Below are 17,262 nucleotides of genomic sequence, written 5' to 3' on the forward strand. Positions count from 1 at the left end.
AACCGTTTCATTGTAATTATGGTGAAAATGTTTTGTGTGAGCCTCACCTTAGTGTGTTGATGACATCGGACCCATCCATCAAATGCGCCCTGTCTCATTTCCCCAAGGGCTCGAAAGTCAGTACGATCCAAAACTGCCACGGGCTGCGCAGTAGGAAACAGTTAGATGAGGACACCCAACATTAATCTTCAATGGGGCCCACTAGAATGTCGACCTGATGGCCATAGGACCCCTTCATCTAAGGGCAGATTCTTCATGTGAATGGGTTAGATGGGATATAAACAATACGGTGGACCTTCCATGAAATCAAGGGTAGGCGTCTTCCCTCTACAGTTTCTCTGTCCTGTGGCTCACCTGAGTCATTGATCAATGTGATTTTTGGGCCCATCTCAAAATGAAGAGCCGTGCATTTGATGAAGGGGGTGGATGTCATGAAAACATCACGTTCAGGCCCGCAAATGATTCACTATGGTGAAATTTTTTGAATTATGCGGGATTTTCTACCATTCCCACGACGTCCCCAAGCTTTTAAATGGCACATGGGTGTCACATCATTAATCTGAGCTATTCAATCATTCATACAACCAGTAGCATGTCATGCTGTAAAAATCATACCAATCTAATGGTCCTAAGCATCCTATCAATAGTATGGAAAATGGACAGCCAATATTAAGCACAGAAACAAGCTCCAATCATCATCTTGACACATATGTTAAACAGATCTCACCGTGTATTCTTTATGATTCCAAAATCAGCACTTTGGTTCGATGATTCTTACTACGTGATCTACTGGTTGTAAACAACAGATGGTTATGACAAATTAGCACCAGTCGAAGGATTAGGATCATCCAATCAGCATGATTTTCTCACCATGGATTCATCTTTCGGTTACTATAGAATGAACCGTCCTGATTGATGATTGGGCGTGTCCCACCTGTCATTCAAAATGTTTGAGGATGTTAACACACAAACACACACACACACAGACACGCACGCACATATATATATATATATATATATATATATATATATAACACAGATGCATGCATACCTACATATACAAGAGAGAAAAGAGGAGAGAGAAAGGAAAGATGTTGGAGGAGAGAGAGAGAGAAAGATGTTAGAATATTGTTAAGGAAGTTACGAAAATAGGTGGTATTTGAAAGAGAGGGTTTTGATGCAATGGCCAAACACGCAAAACTTAAGAACTACACATGTATACACTCGTCGTATCGTGTAAAACCAACAAAAGTGACTTCTCATCCATAACTATAACCCTAACCCTAGCCCAACCCCACCTCATTTCTCAACCTTTTTTTTTTCTCCTTCTTATTCCTTCATGCAAGAGAATTCTCAACTTCCAAACCTCTAAGCTCTACAGCGAATGGAGAAATCAGAGATAGGCGCCGATGACACAAAGAACTGCCCGCGGGGTCACTGGAGGCCCGCCGAAGATGAGAAACTCCGGCAGCTTGTGGAACAGTATGGGCCCCAGAACTGGAATTCAATTGCTGAGAAACTACAAGGAAGATCAGGTGAGGCATGATGGAAATCTCTCTCTCTCTCTCTCTCTCTCTCTCTCTCTCTCTCTCTCTCTCTCTCTCTCTCTCTACTTTTCTTGAATTATAAGGAAGTCTAAGAAATGGATCTTTCTCCCATCATCCTTTTCTTGTAGGAAAGAGCTGTAGATTGAGGTGGTTTAACCAACTTGATCCTAGAATCAACAGAAGGCCATTCACAGAAGAAGAGGAAGAGAGGCTCCTTGCAGCGCACCGTGTTCATGGAAACAAGTGGGCCCTCATCGCCCGGCTTTTCCCTGGTAGAACCGATAACGCCGTCAAGAATCATTGGCATGTTATAATGGCTAGACGGCATAGAGAACGTTCTAGGCTCTTTGGAAAGAGAAGTTGCCAACACCATCTTCTTAGTAATACAGACACCAGCATCAATGGATTTTTCACTGTCTCTTCAAGAACCCAAGAAGACAACAGCTCGAAATGGTACCAGTTTGATACTAGCAAGCTCTTTGATTTCGAAAACCAACCAAAAGATGGGCAATTCTCTATTTCCAATCCGTCGACTTCTTGGGCTTTTTCCTCCTCAACCGCACCGCCATCCTGGGATGCTTTTGGTGGTGGGAGAAGGGACTACTTAGGTTCAAATTCTAATTATTGCATTCTAGAGAGCTCCCAAAGTTCAGAACCGTCTCTTCGCCGCTACTTCGTTGATTCTTCCATGTACGGCGGATATCGGAACCTCGGTGGGGCACAAGGGCAGCCCATCTACAAAAGGATTGTAACTAATCCAGTTGGGTACGCTAGTTTAGGTGACAGTAGTGCTAATGAGGCCATGATTAAGGGTGATATGGTAAGATTTGGGGATAATTCTGCCACTTTACCGAAAATTAGAATGAATAATCAACAAGAACGTGGAGAAGAGTCCTTAAAACACAAGGATGTCCCATTCATAGACTTTCTTGGTGTGGGAATCTCATCTTGATTAATAAAACTCTATTTTGTATATCCTTTTTAGAGGTCCTCTTTTTTTCCATGTTTCTACATATGTGGAGGTTGCATCAAGATATTCAAATGATGATCGATGTAGTAAGCTGGCATCATTTTGATTCACCATCATAGACATCTTCATGTCTGCTCATATATGTAGAATACAATCTTCACAAAATCTTTGCATTTAGTACACATGTGATGATAGCTGCAGGAGATGAAAGTGTGAGGATTGCATGGGTATTCTTAGTTGTATGTCTGTTGGCTTCATATCCTATTGAATATATAGTACATACATGCATGCTTGCTTAAATACATACATGCATACATGTTTGTCTGGTTGAGTGATCTTAATAGGTTCAAGAAAGCTGAAAATTAAGAGGACTATGACAAGAAACCAAGTCATTCTACTAATGTGAATGAAGCATTTCATCCTTGAGATAGCATATACACTACATTCCAAGAGCAATGTCATTGGGCCTTATGTATTTCTTCCTGAATACACAACATGTTTTTTTTTTCTTTTTCTTTTTCTTTTTTAACTTTGATTAGGTAACAAGATGAAGCCAGCATGTGGGCCCATGTAAGCACTGTGGGGCCCCACGCAAAGATGGTTGGATAATCTGAAGCGTCCATCCTGTGGGCTGTGGTTGCTATTCTGAGTGGGGTTGCCCAATAATCACAATGATGAATGATCCTGACCATTGATTTACTGAGTTGAAAGTGAGCCATCGGAAGCAATCCTTTCAATAGTCCACATTCAGCTACACCTATCAATGGTAAGAGTCACCCATTCGGCCTAATTTTCTTACTTGATCCTTCTGAGTGACAGCCAAAACATGGACGGTCCTTATCATCCAACCATCTTTGGATGTAGGGCCAAGTGGGTTGACGCATATTGGTGATCCTGAGTAGTGATATAGGCAAAACGAACTCAATTGTAGCAACACTCCTTGTGGGCCATCTAGTTCTTGAGTGGAGGGAATGTGTTGAGTCCACCCATATCTCTGAAAACTGACCAGTTCTTATGTGGACTCTCAAATCTCAAAGGTTGTTTGGATGGTCCTACTCAAATTATACAGAAAATATTGTTTAATGATGTTTCTAGAATAAAGGACTTGATCAGCTCTTAAGAGTAGTTTAGCTGAAATTTTCTAGTTCCCATAGACCACCAGGAAATGGCTACTGGATCAGACTACCAATCGCCGTAAGTTTTGGGCTGTGGATAATTGAAGAGGTGGTGCATTGATTAGACAGTCCCGATCAATCATTTAAAATCCTTAATAAGCTAGCTATCATGGGATAAACAGATGAATGGAACAAGCACATCAAGAGGGTGAAAATACTATCACGTTCTCTTCTAACCTAATCTATTTTCTTTGGAAGTATTATTACCTTTGCTTCAAACTCAAAGAAGAGGTCAGATGATAGACTTGGACTAAGGAAAATTAATAACCTTGTAAATGGCATTTTCTTGTACAAGTTTTATTTATTTATTTTTATTTGGATTTGGTTGGATTCTTCCAAATTCAAGCAATAGGATTAATACTCTTTAATACTAAGTCAAGTTCCAATCAGTCGAAACGTTAACAAATTGATTAATCAGCTGTGAACATCATTAGGAGGTGAAAATGATTTCTCCAAAAATCATTTTTGTGAGGGCTTTGAAACCCTCACAGTGAATTCATTCTGACTATTTATTTGATGATGATGGAAAGATACAACTAGCAAGGCTAAGGTGGGTCCTGTTTTGTCCGGGCCCAGACCGGCCCATCATACAAGGAACTGCTACTGTGGTAGTCCGCCATGCATCTTGATCTCGTTGCGCCTTTAGAGAATCATAGGCCAAGGCCAGGACCAGTCTGTGGAACTCTAGACTCAACCCAAACCAATTCCAGAGCGGGCTGGGTTGGTGTGGCCGGGCCCAATCCATCTTGGCCCATTTTCTCTCCTAGACTTGACCAATTAACAAATCTCTTTCCTTTGGGAAGTAGTTTTCTTAACCATTTCAACTACATTTGTATTTGTATTTTGGAGGATTAGTTTCCTTTCTTTTTCTATGATTTGGTAGCCTTCAAGGGGTCTCTCATAAGAAACTAACTTTGTCTTGCAACAACAACAAACAGAGGTTTGATAGATCCCACATGTAACCCTCCACTTACACCTCTACATGTGGACACACCTGCCAATCTGGCAAGTTATGGAACATCTCAACCATAAATCAGGTGGGGGCCATCCTGTATATCATGTGGCCAAAAGTATCAGGCTCGTCAATTATCAGGAAATGGTGGATGGTCTGAAAACACTAGCAAGTTTTTATTGACCATACGTATCAAATGTCCTCTACATATGTAAGGTTGGCTCATGTATCCTTGTGTTTAGGTGCACGTGGGGCTATAGCAGACCGCCCAAAAATATAATAATGACCATTTCAATAACCCCATCATAGGTCTATACAGTACGTGAGCTAGAGTATAGAGTATATGGCACACGCAACTCACGTAGGGAGAGGGAGAGCAAAAGAGAAAAAGGGAGTGAAATTGGTGGGAAAGCGAAAGAGACGGTGAAAAAGGGTGCGGCGATACACAGGTTGGGCTAAAGACCAGGCACTTAAATAATTTTAACGGTTGGCGTCTCATCTTCACTTTTTTTCATACGGTGGTCCACTTGTGTTTTAAGCCTATCCGATTTTGGACCGACATTCAACAGTAACAGTGGTCACTGTCATGGTTATAATGTGTGTTCTAATGTTTGTGACAATCCTATAACAGTTATTACAGACTCAAAAAATAATAATACTAATAATAAATAAAACAAAAAACATGTTTTGGACCCTATAGTTGTTACTATTGCAGACTCAAAAAATAATAATATTAATAATAAATAAAACAAAAAACATATTTTGGACCCTTATAGTTGTTACATGCCTTTTTTTCCGCAACAGCCATTACCTAACTATTTTGGAATACCTTAGTCCCAACATGAGTTGACATTATAGATGCATGGAATTGATGCACATACTCATTATGTATGCCTTATATTGCGCACACAGCCGACATAGACGTGAAAGTAATCTTAGAACGGATTAAATATATGAATAGAGAAATAAAAACCAAGCAATCACAGAAAATATAGAGATTTTATATGAAAAAACTTTTGCGAAAAAAAAAAAAAAAAAACTATATAGAAAGTTACAAGAGATTGACAACTTAAAGTTTCGAAATCCTCAACTCTCAAAATGAATTATTCTTGAAAAATCATAAAAGTTGTATAGGCATTCTCTACAATACTTTTATCGTGCTTAGAATCCCCCTTATATATATATACACACACACACACACACACACACTTTCGTATAAGATTAAAAAGCAAAACCTATATTTTTTAAAATTTACACATTTCGTTCAATCGACCCAACTTGAGCTTCCCACCATCGAAAAAATCACAAAAACTCTCCATCAACCAAAAGAGATCTCGGTCGTCGAGCAACACTACCGCAGATTAAAGGCACTTTTCAACACCCCACAGCTATTTTCACAGGTTCCTTACTACTTGCATGATAGACTTGAGAGGTACAAAGCTGCCTGTTGAAAGACCTTACTAGGATAGGTATTATCTAAAGAAAAAATACCCTTTTTTTATTTCAATTGATTGCAACGTGAACACTCTACTATAGATGTTTACAGAGGCAAGGAATTTAAACATGAAAATCATGAATACAAATCTCCATAAAATCTGCTGCTGCCGATATTCTTCAATGTCTCTCCATTGATTGAGGCCTACAAATCTCCATAACATTTGTTGCCATATCTCTAACCTTATCACCTCCATTGATTGAGGTCATATGTCCAACCTTATCATCTCCATTGATTGAGGCCTTATCACCTCCACTAATTGAAGCCTTATCACCAACTTCATCACCTCCACTGATTAAGGCCTTATCACATCTACTGATTGAAGTCTTATCACATTTACTGATTGAGGTCTTATCACCTCCACTGATTGAGGCCTTATCACCAACCTTATCACCTCAACTGATTAAGGCCTTTATCACCTCCACTGATTGAGGCCGCAGTTGCTGAGCTGTGACGTGTGCTAATATCGATCCTCCCGCGAACTATGTCGGGGTTGGAGGCAAAGTTTGGTTTGGAAATAATGAAGGGCGACCTTTGACATTAGCTTAGCGAAGAGGTCTGCAACTTAGTTAGCAGTAGAGATATGTCGAGTGATAAGTAGACCAAGCACAACACGTTCACGCATAAAATGATAATCCAACTCGATGTGCTTACTTTGTGCATGGAACATAGGATTAATTGTCATATGAAGAGCACTAAGGTTGTCGCAGTAGAGTATGGGAGGAGATGCCATTAGAATGCGGATATCTTTGAGAATGAATGTCATCCATGTGAGTTCAGCTACTATGTTAGCCATGACTCGATACTTTGCTTCGGTGCTTGATCAAGAAATTGTATGTTGTTTCTTTGCACACCAAGAGATGAGATTTCCTCCGAGGTAGGTACAATAGCCAGTAGTGGAACATCTTGTAGTAGAACACCTTGCCCAATCTGCATCTGAAAAAGCAAACAGATTAAGTGTAATGTTTGAAGAAAAATGTAATCCTATGTCAATAGTTCCTTTGACATATCGTAGGATACGTCGAATCATTTTCAAATGTGCCAAGGTAGGAGCATGCATGAATTGAGATACATAATTAACACTAAATGAAAGATCAGAGCGTATTAGTGTGAGATACTGTAATGCTCCAATAAGTCCGCAATAGTAACTAGGGTCTTCCATAAGAGTTTCAGTTGATGAGGTTTTTGTCTTAGCTTCGAGAGGTGTACTCATGGGCTTGCAATCTACCATGTTGGATCATTCAAGTATGGTAAGAGCATAGTATGACTGAGACAAATGAAGACCACTGGAAGTTGGGGAGATTTCTATGCCAAGAAAATGATGAATTGGTCCCAAGTAGTTGAATGTCATTGCGAATTTACTACTCAGTAGTTGAATGAAATTTGTAACAAGTAATGGAGCGGATCCTTTGAGCAGTATATTATCTACATAAAGAAGCAAAATTAGTATTCCATAATCAGAATGAAAAATAAATAAGGAAGGATCTGTTAGACTGCAAAAGAACCCGTATTTAAGGAGAAATGTACTGAATCGATCAAACCAAGCACGAAGTGCTTGTTTTAAACCATAAAGAGCTCTTTAGAGTTTGCAAACATATGTCGGGTGTTGAGAATCCGTTAGTCCTGGAGGTTGTTGCATATATATATATATATATATATATATATATATATATATATATATATATATATATATATATATATATATATATCTTCAGAGATTTGACCATGCAGGAATGCATTTTTTACGTCTAGCTGACGAATAGGCCACCGCTGAACAAGAGCTACAATAATGATCATGCGAATGGTTCCCGGTTTGATAACTGGAGAAAACGTTTTAGTGTAGTCTACACCATCAATTTGATGATAGCCTTTTGCAACAAGACGAGCCTTGAGTCGATCTAAAGAACCATCGGGTTTGAGTTTTGATTTGAATACCCATTTAGAGCCAATAACGTGCATATTAGATGTGCGGGGAACAAGTTTCCAGGTTTGGTTTTAATGTAATGCCGCAAGTTCCTCATACATGACAGCTTTCCACCCAGGATGTGCCAAAGCAAATCTAATATTGTGTGGCTCACGAGGTACACTAATAGATGTGGTTGTAATCAAAGCATACTTTGGATTGGGTTTTACCACACCCAGTTTAGACCGAGTGACCATAGAATGAGATGTTGGTGTTGAAGAAACTGAAGTAAGGTGAGATAACTCTGATGGTCCAGACATGAGTTGTGGAAGCGTCGTTGGTTGAGACTCGTGCGGTGGAGGTGTTCCAGGTAGTGTCGAGCTATGATTGTGAGTAAGCATATTGGAAGTCTTTGAAAGGGAGGATGGAAAAGCTGGTAGGTCAGTGGAACTGGGATGGTGGGATGGTGGGGTTGAATGATGGATGTCTGTTCCTAGTAAGGGACTCAAACAAGTTGGTGTTGAAGATGTCAAAGAAGGTTCAACAGGGAAGTGCATGTCAGTGTGTGGTAACCAAGAATCAAAGATGTTAATGACCTGTGGCTTAGTATATGTAATTCGAGAAGTGTTAGCAGTCTTATAAAGAAAGACTAACTCATCGAAAACAACATGCCGAGAGATTAAAAAAAATTTACTTGAAGGATGAAAGCACTTGTATCCCTTGTGTTTATCACTGTAGCCTACAAAAATACAGAGAATTGTTTTTGGATCAAACTTGTGACATCGTGTTTCCGAAGTATAAGGAAAACATTTAGACCTAAAGGTACAAAGTGAAGAGTAAAAAGGATGAGCTCCATGCAACGCAAAATATGGGATTTCAAAATTAAGGGCAGATGTAGGCAGTCGATTCATAAGATAGACAGTTGTAGTAAAAGCTTCTACCCATAGAAATAAAGGAGCACCACAATGAAATAACATAGTCATACCTAGCTCTCTTATAGTCTTGTGTCGTCTTTCAACCATACCAGTCTGCTCAGGTGTATATGGGGAAGATATATGATAAATAATGCCTATGGAAAGAAAGTGAGTTGAAAGTTTAGAGTTGATGAACTCACCGCCTCCATCTGAATGGAAAATTTTAATTTGTTTGTCGAATTGCCTGGCAACGTATTTTTTAAAGGCCAAGTATGCATTAAAAAAATCAGATTTATGACGTAAGGGAATAATCCATGTATATTTATAGAAGTCATCAACCAAATAAGCACATAATATCTGAATTTTGCAATAGATAAAACAGGAGCGGGTCCCCATAAATCACAATGAATTTTTTCAAAAATACTAGAACTTGAATGTTTAGAACAAGAGAAAGGTCAACGACTAAGCTTCCCTACTTGACAACTATCATAAAGATGTTGAGATTTTATTGCCCCTAAAAGATCAATTAACCCCTTATTTTTTAATAACTGTAAAGCCGAAGACTGAGGATGGCCTAAGCATTGGTGCCAAACTTCTGTAGTGCCAGATTTGAAGTGATGAGAAAAATAAAGTTCCAACGAAGATGATAGAATATAAAGATTACCCCTACGTCTCCCTGTTATCACTGGTTGTCGTGTTTCCCGATCCTTATATTAACACAAAAATCAGCATTAGAAAATTCACAATTAACAGAAAATTGATTAGTTAACTGGCTTATAGAGAGTAAATTATTTTTTAAATCTGAAACTAGCAAGACATTGTGTAGAGGTAAAGCAGATTTTTTTTTTTTTGTTTTATACACGAGTCACCAATTGCAAGAATTGGAAAGGAAGATCCATCGCCAATTAGAACTGTACCAGTACCGGAATATTTATGAATATTGGTTAATATACCTGGCTTACCTATCCTATGATTGGAAGCTCCAGTGTCTGTTGTCCATTCTGTATCTGCGATGGTGTTGTCCAAGGTAAGTGCTGCAAGTGTTTGTGGGAATTCATCATGATGAGTAGATTTTTTAGATACCCACCAATGGATCTTTGCAACATGACCCATTATCCCACAGTATTGACACTGTTGGTCACGGTATTTATCCCTCTCTGCAGGAGTTATGCGACGCTCACCTGGTGGTGGAGGACGACGCTATGAATTGGCAAAAAGAGGGTTATTTGTGTAGCTCCGATTGGAGTCCTTATATTGTTGTTGTTGTGCTTGGAATCCACGCCCACTAGATGTGAATTTCTGTGGGGTTCCACAATAGCCTGAGGAAGTTTGCTGAGATCATTGCTGCAGCTGACCATAAAATGCCATTTGATGAGTGAGAGATGAGGCCGGTACATCTGTATGACTATAAAACCAATTGCGCTTTTGATTAAAATTTTGGAGTTGAGAAACCAACTCAGAGTATGATGGTTGTGGGGGCTTCAATATGGTTGTTGTGAAAGTTTCATACTGAGGATCAAGACTAGTGAGAAGACAGAAGACTTTTTCTTGGTATGGAATAGGTTTTCTAATAGTTGCTAGATTGTCATATAGGCTTTTGAAGGTACGAATGTGGTCTGTAATGGTTTTGTCATCTTCTTTTTGAAGATAAGTTACCTGTTGCCATAGTGTAAGTTCTCGTTCTTGCGAGTCTTGGGCATATACATTCTTGAGCACTTCCCATATGGCATGAGCTGTGTCGAGGCCAACGACGAGTCTGAGAGTTTCCTCTGAGAATGTTCCGATGATCCACCCACGAAGGAGACGATCAGACTTTCATCAGGCTATGAAAGCATCTGTTAACTGTGGAATAAAATTTTCTGCATTTGTGGAACTATTTGAATTTGGTGTGGTGTATTTAATGGGAGTAGGATCTTCATTTGTGAGATGGCCGACTAATTCTTGACTCTTTGCAAGGGCCAAGGCTTGTTCACGCCACAAGGGATAATTATTTGAGGTGAGTCTGAGTGTAATGAAGTTGCCAACGTTGAGAGATAGAGTATCCATGGCGGAAGAAGAGAGCGGAAGATAAGAGAAAGAAGCTTTGACGTAGTAACGATGCCAAGTGTTTACAATGGCTTTGATACCATAAAGAAAAAAAATACACTTTTTTTATTTCAATTGATTACAACGTGAATACTCTACTATAGGCGTTTACAGAGGCAAGGAATTTAAACATGAAAAACATGAATACAAATCTCCATAAAATCTGCTGCTACCGATATTCTTCAACGTCTCTCCATTGATTGAGGCCTATAAATCTCTATAACATTTGCTGCCATATCTATAACCTTATCACCTCCACTGATTAAGGTCATATCTCCAACCTTATCACCTCCACTGATTGGAGCCTTATCATTTCCACTGATTGAGGCCTTATCATCAACCTCATCACCTCTACTGATTAAGGCCTTATCATCTCTACTGATTGAGGCCTTATCACCAACCTCATCACCTCCACTGATTAAGGCCTTATCACCTCCACTGATTGAGGCCTTATCACCAACCTTATCACCTCCACTGATTGAGACCTTATCACCAACCTTATCACCTCCACTGATTGAGACCGCAGTTGCTGAGCTGTGACGTGTGCTAATATTATCCAGCTGTAAACATATAAATACCTATTCTAACAAACAGCCTGCAATTTTTATTTTTTTTCTTGAAGATTGTATCTCTTAATTAGTATGACTAATTGGACGGGTAAAATTGGCCAAATCACTTCTAACACACATAGAGATCATGAAAACAATGGTCATGTGCAATGGGGTGTATGAATGATCGCATTCTCAGCTTTCTTTTTTACTGCCAACATTCCCCCACCTGTGTTATATTCCAAGCCTTTTAAACGGTGGACAGCAACATTAAGTTCAACCACGTAAAAACCATGACAGCCCACTCACCGAAAGGGCTATGGAAGATGAGTGGTCCGATCTTACACACACACGCCTCGACAAAGATATTATCAGGTGGGTCTCAAATTAAGTAAATTCAGTTGGATGCTTAGTTCGGTAATTGTCTAATGCTAATTGCAAATGGATACATTTCTTTGATCTTGGAAGAGTACTTTTCATCTCATCAAATGCGGTTTAAAACCTTGAAATTTGTACGTTGGCAATGCTTGATCGGTGGCAGATGAGTTAGGCTCTCAAAAATAAGGAGATGATGAAGAAGAACCATAATACTGTAGAGCCATCTTTTCATTTCATATGGTTGGGTTGACCATTAATAGCAACCGTTCCATCTAATGGGCCTAACCATGGATGGATAATGTTTTTAAAAACACACTTACCGTTAGACTGCAACATCATTTTTCTTTACTTTCCAGCAGTACTTAAAATGTTCATCATTGACTATTTTCTTTCGGTGCTGTAGATTTGAAGGCCTCCGTTCAAATGGCTAGGATCATCTAATCTAGTGTATGTTGCATCAATTATCACTTTCACTTGATATAATATTCAGATCACGGACCATTGAATTTTTAAAATAGAAATAAATATGACTACGACATAGCCAAACCTCACGTCTGAGCTATGTAATTTTTGAAAAATGTAATCATTATATTCTTACCTGTATATATTGTGGTAAAGGGGGAAATGAATATGCCCTAGATGTAAAATAGTACATGATGTATAATTTGACCAATCACCATTGAAATTATACATTTAGCATACATAAAATCAAGTAAATTGTCCACATGTGGGAATTTATTGAGGTAGGTTCATTATGGAAAAGTAAAATTGATACAATGATAAAACTAGCTAGCTAGGCAAACTAAGCAATATTGAATTAGTTGGAAAGGTTGAAAAACAATGTAAACGGGCTCACTCAAATAAGCAGAAGATCTTTAAAAACATAAATATGAACTACTAACTCAAATTTGAATTCATCCAATCATGATTCAGGTGACTAACAGTAAAGGCCTGTTCAGATACCACTAAATAAATTAATTTTTAACTTAAGTTTCTTTGATAAATATAACTGCAAAAGTAACTTGTATGCTTAAAATTATTTATCCCCATAAATTTATATATATATATATATATATATATATATATATATATATATATATATATATAGATATACATATATATATATATATATACATATATATATATATATATATATATATATATATATATATATATATATATATATATATATATATATATAAAATTTTTACCTCTCTCTATCATGGTCCATGTTAAAGGAGGCCCCACTTGATGGACTGTCCATATTGAAGGTGGGGCCCACACAATGGACGGTCTACATCAAAGGTGGGCTCCACATGATGGATCACCCATATTAATCTGGACCCACATAATGGATGGCTTACATCAAAGGTCAGCTCTAATGATAAATAGTCCTAATCTAAAATGGACAGCTATGATGGACAACCCACTTCAAAGGTGAGGCCCACATGATGAATAGTCTACATCAAAGGTAAGCTCCACATGATGGGAAATGGACATTGAAGCTAGGCCCCACACGATAGATGGCCTACGTTGAGGTGGATCCACATGATGTGCCGTCCACATTGGAGGTCAACCCCTAATGATAAATGGCCCACATCCAAGGCGGGCCTGCATGGTGGGCGACCCACATTGAATGTGGGGCCCACATGATGGGCAATCCACATCAAAGGTGAGCTCCACATGATGTCCAATTAATAGTGGTGGGCCCCACATAATGGATGATCAACATCAAGGTGGCCCCCCACATGATGAACGGTCCACATCAAAGATCAACTCTAATGATGAGTGGCCTATATCCAAGGCAGGCCCCACATGATGGACAACCTACATTGGAGGTGGGGCCAACATGATGGATGTTCCACATCAAAGGTGGGCTCCACATGATGGGCAATAGATATTGGAGATGGGCCCCATACAATGGATTACCAACATCAAAGGTAGGCCCTAAATAATGGACATGCACATTAAAAGTAGACCCGTAATGATGAATGGTCCATATCAAAGGTAGGGCCACATAATGAATGGTCCATATTAAAAGTTGACTCCACATGATGGAGGGCGAATGTGAGGGGCACCAAACAGTCTTGAGGGATAAATACTTATAATATTAAAAAAGAAACATGCTTTTTAACCTTTTGACTAATAAATATACTCTTTACCCAAAGGGTATAAACTAAGATAAGCTACTCGATGCATAAGTAACTTATCTAAAGTTACTTAGGATCCAAAAGCCCCCTAAGGCAATCCCATGCATAGACAAGGGATGAAAACTCCTGCTTGGTTTCAAAGAAATTTCCTCTTCTCTAGTTTCCACACATGTGAAAAACACTGTGCTCACCGCGACTCCTCGTGTGATGAGAGAGAGAGAGAGAGAGAGAGAGTACAGCCACCACTAATCATGTTATAATGTTATACATGATCACATTTAAATGGGCACCACAACCGTATTCACATACCAAATGCTCGTTTATAAATGATGGCCCCTCCAAGGAACGATCTCAAAGGAACTGACATTCACGTTCTCTTTATTCGCATGCTAGTGCCACTTCTCTCCTGCTCTGGTTTGGAGGGCTGGCATGGCACAGCAACAGGCTAATCTCAAAAAAAAAAGAAAAAAAGGAGGTGTATGCTTTAAAATAACAGGGTGTGAATATTATTAATTTCCGACGTTTCGTAGGCAAAAGGACCTGCTCTGCCGCGCAAGCTGATGATTTTTAGGCGCCTATACATAAACTTCACATTGGGGGCAATTCCATCCATAGAAAATATGGACAGTTGTACGAAAAATCCCGCTAGCCTGAAGCATCATATTGAGAAAAACGTGGATAAGATCCACGCTGTCCATCATGTGCCCTGCCTCATTTTCACTTTGAGGAAGAGTTGCTAGAATGAAACAACACCGTTAGTTTTGTATGGGGTCCAGCGTAGTTTATATATGTCATCCATTCCATTAAGATGACGCTTTTCATCGGGATGAAGGTAAATTCTATATATAATGCTATTTTGAAACCTAAGTGGACCACGCCGTATGAATTAAAGGGTTTTAGCCAGATTTTATACTTATTCCTATGGTGAGGCCTACCTGGGTTTTGGATCAGTGTTATGTTCGGGCTATAATGGTTTGAAGGACCTGATGGACGGAGTTGATTTCATCTACACCGTAGATCCACATCAGCGAATGGTCACGCCCTTCGAACCAACATGATTACCGCGCTAGGCGGACGTGGATTGCGTACTGACACTGCCAGTGGCTGGTCGCTATTGGTCGTTGCTCGGTCGATCCACCACGATGTATGTGTTTTGTCTGGGCTGTGCATCCATTTTGCCGCCTGATTTTATGATACGAGAAAAATGAGTCAGACGCAAATTCCAAAATATGGATTGATAAGCCGTTAAAAAAAAAAGAAAAAAGAAAAGAAAAGTACAGTACAATGGGCTTTAAGAAGTTTTTAATAATGAGCCTTCAATCACCGATGTTTTCCAATAGTGTAGCCTACTTTGAATCTTTTTAATTTTTTGGTTTATGCCCCAGTACTCACTTTCATAGTGAGATTATTTTATCTTTGAGTTAAAGACTTTTCTTTCAATAGAGATAGTATATCGAGTTTCTTAGTGAATTAATAATGAATATGTAAAATAAAAAATATGATTGATCACCAATTTTATTAATTTACATGTAAGAATAATACAATCAATGGGAAAAATTAAAAATAATAATAAAAAAAACTTAAGTAACATCCGTTTATACTGGTAAAACTATTATTCCTTTAATTTTGTCAATAACATGAATTAAGGTGTCTTGAGTTAGTTAAGCTTCAATAACAAGATTTTGAAAACTAAATATGTGAAGATTTAAAATATCAAAGTGGAAGATCAGATAAATTATAAGGTATCTTAGTAATCTTAGATCTAAACCCCTTTAGATTTAAAACGACCTATCTTATATGACTTGATCCATTTAAGAAAATTTTTAGTCATTAAATTTTTACCGGCTAGTTCATGTGTAAGGAAAGGTAAACTAAATTTATATCATCAATCAATCCTTCGATTGATTGAGTGAATCCTTGATTGATCGATGGTCGTTCACCGGATCATTTGAAGGTTGCCAAAATTGTCCATTAAGCCTTACTTGACCTGTTTTCAATTGAATGAAAGCCTAGGGTCCACCCTGACTATTAGTTTTTCTTACTCACGTTAGAACGAGAGCCTAAAAACGAAGATAGGCCACGAGAAAAATGTGGGGATGGAAATTTCCATCATTAAAATCATGCTATCAAATCCGATCATAAGGTGATTCTCACCAGATGCCTGATCCTAACTTCTTTGGACTCAATACATTTTCAGTGGTAGGCGTTCAGGCCCATTCATGTTTTGGATCTAATTCATTTTTTAAGCTATTAGTGTAACACGATATGGAGAAACTGATGGACGGAGTCGATTTTCACAAGGACAATGGAGTGGCCCCACAGGTCTCTGTGTAGCAGAGACTCGCTGGAAAAGATGGCCCACAGGTTTCAGTGCTACACTTTGTCTTTTGAATCTGCCTCATTTTTTATTGCATGCACTAAGACGAGCAAGTATGGATTTTTCGCAAACAACACAGTGCGCCCATGTGACATCCAAGCGCAGCAACTTCTTGGAAAAAGCTTAGCACGAAATCAGCATAGATCATCGAATTGGCGGCTCGCATGCGAAAGTTACCCGTGTGTAGCGGGTTTGTAATCGGACGCGGTTTAGCTACCGAAAGGTTTGAGTAGCGAAAGTGGCTACTGAAGTGACGTCACCAAGTTTTGCGGGCCACCATGATGTATGGTTTATGTTTTGTATCCATACCGTCCATCAATTTGGAGACCATTCTAGGGCATGAGCCAAAAAAATAAGTCAGATTCAAATCTCCAATGAACCCCACCACAGAAAAACATTAGAGAGTGACACGCCCACCATTCAAAACTTCTGACGGCAACAAAAGTTTACGATCAAGCTGATATACGTGTTTTTCCTATTTTTAATGTCTTTGTTAACTTATGAATAGGTTGGATCTCAAATAAACATTACAGTGGTGTGTCACTCTCTCCACTGTTTTCTACAGTAGGGTCCGCTACAGATTTGGATATTTTTCATTCTTTAGATCATGCCCTAAAATGATATCTCCAAATGGATGACGGTGGGGGTAAAACACATAACTCATGGTGGGACCCACATAACTCGGTAACCTGAATTGAGGAGCGGAGTCTCGCTACTCAACCTGTCAGTACCTAATCCGCGTCCTGTGTACTCTTGCGCGGAAGCAGG

General features: G+C 38.9%; 1 protein-coding gene across 1 annotated transcript; it reads left to right on the forward strand.

Moving 5' to 3' along the window:
• Nucleotides 1-1,158: 1,158 nt before the first annotated feature.
• On the forward strand, nucleotides 1,159-2,639 carry LOC131242622 (myb-related protein 315-like). Its single transcript, XM_058241381.1, has 2 exons — nucleotides 1,159-1,535; nucleotides 1,676-2,639. The coding sequence occupies exons 1-2, from the start codon at nucleotides 1,385-1,387 to the stop codon at nucleotides 2,497-2,499; spliced, it is 975 nt and encodes a 324-aa protein (XP_058097364.1). The 5' UTR covers nucleotides 1,159-1,384; the 3' UTR covers nucleotides 2,500-2,639.
• Nucleotides 2,640-17,262: the final 14,623 nt, after the last annotated feature.

Source organism: Magnolia sinica, chromosome 4 (genome assembly GCF_029962835.1).
Source record: "Magnolia sinica isolate HGM2019 chromosome 4, MsV1, whole genome shotgun sequence".
Classification (NCBI taxonomy): domain Eukaryota; kingdom Viridiplantae; phylum Streptophyta; class Magnoliopsida; order Magnoliales; family Magnoliaceae; genus Magnolia; species Magnolia sinica.

Excerpts from the sequence above, each read along its gene's own strand:
- LOC131242622 (XM_058241381.1), top strand. The coding sequence starts at position 1,385 with ATGGAGAAATCAGAGATAGGCGCCGATGACACAAAGAACTGCCCGCGG. Across the intron at positions 1,536-1,675 it reads GAAACTACAAGGAAGATCAG|GAAAGAGCTGTAGATTGAGG; the intron begins GTGAGGCATGAT and ends CTTTTCTTGTAG.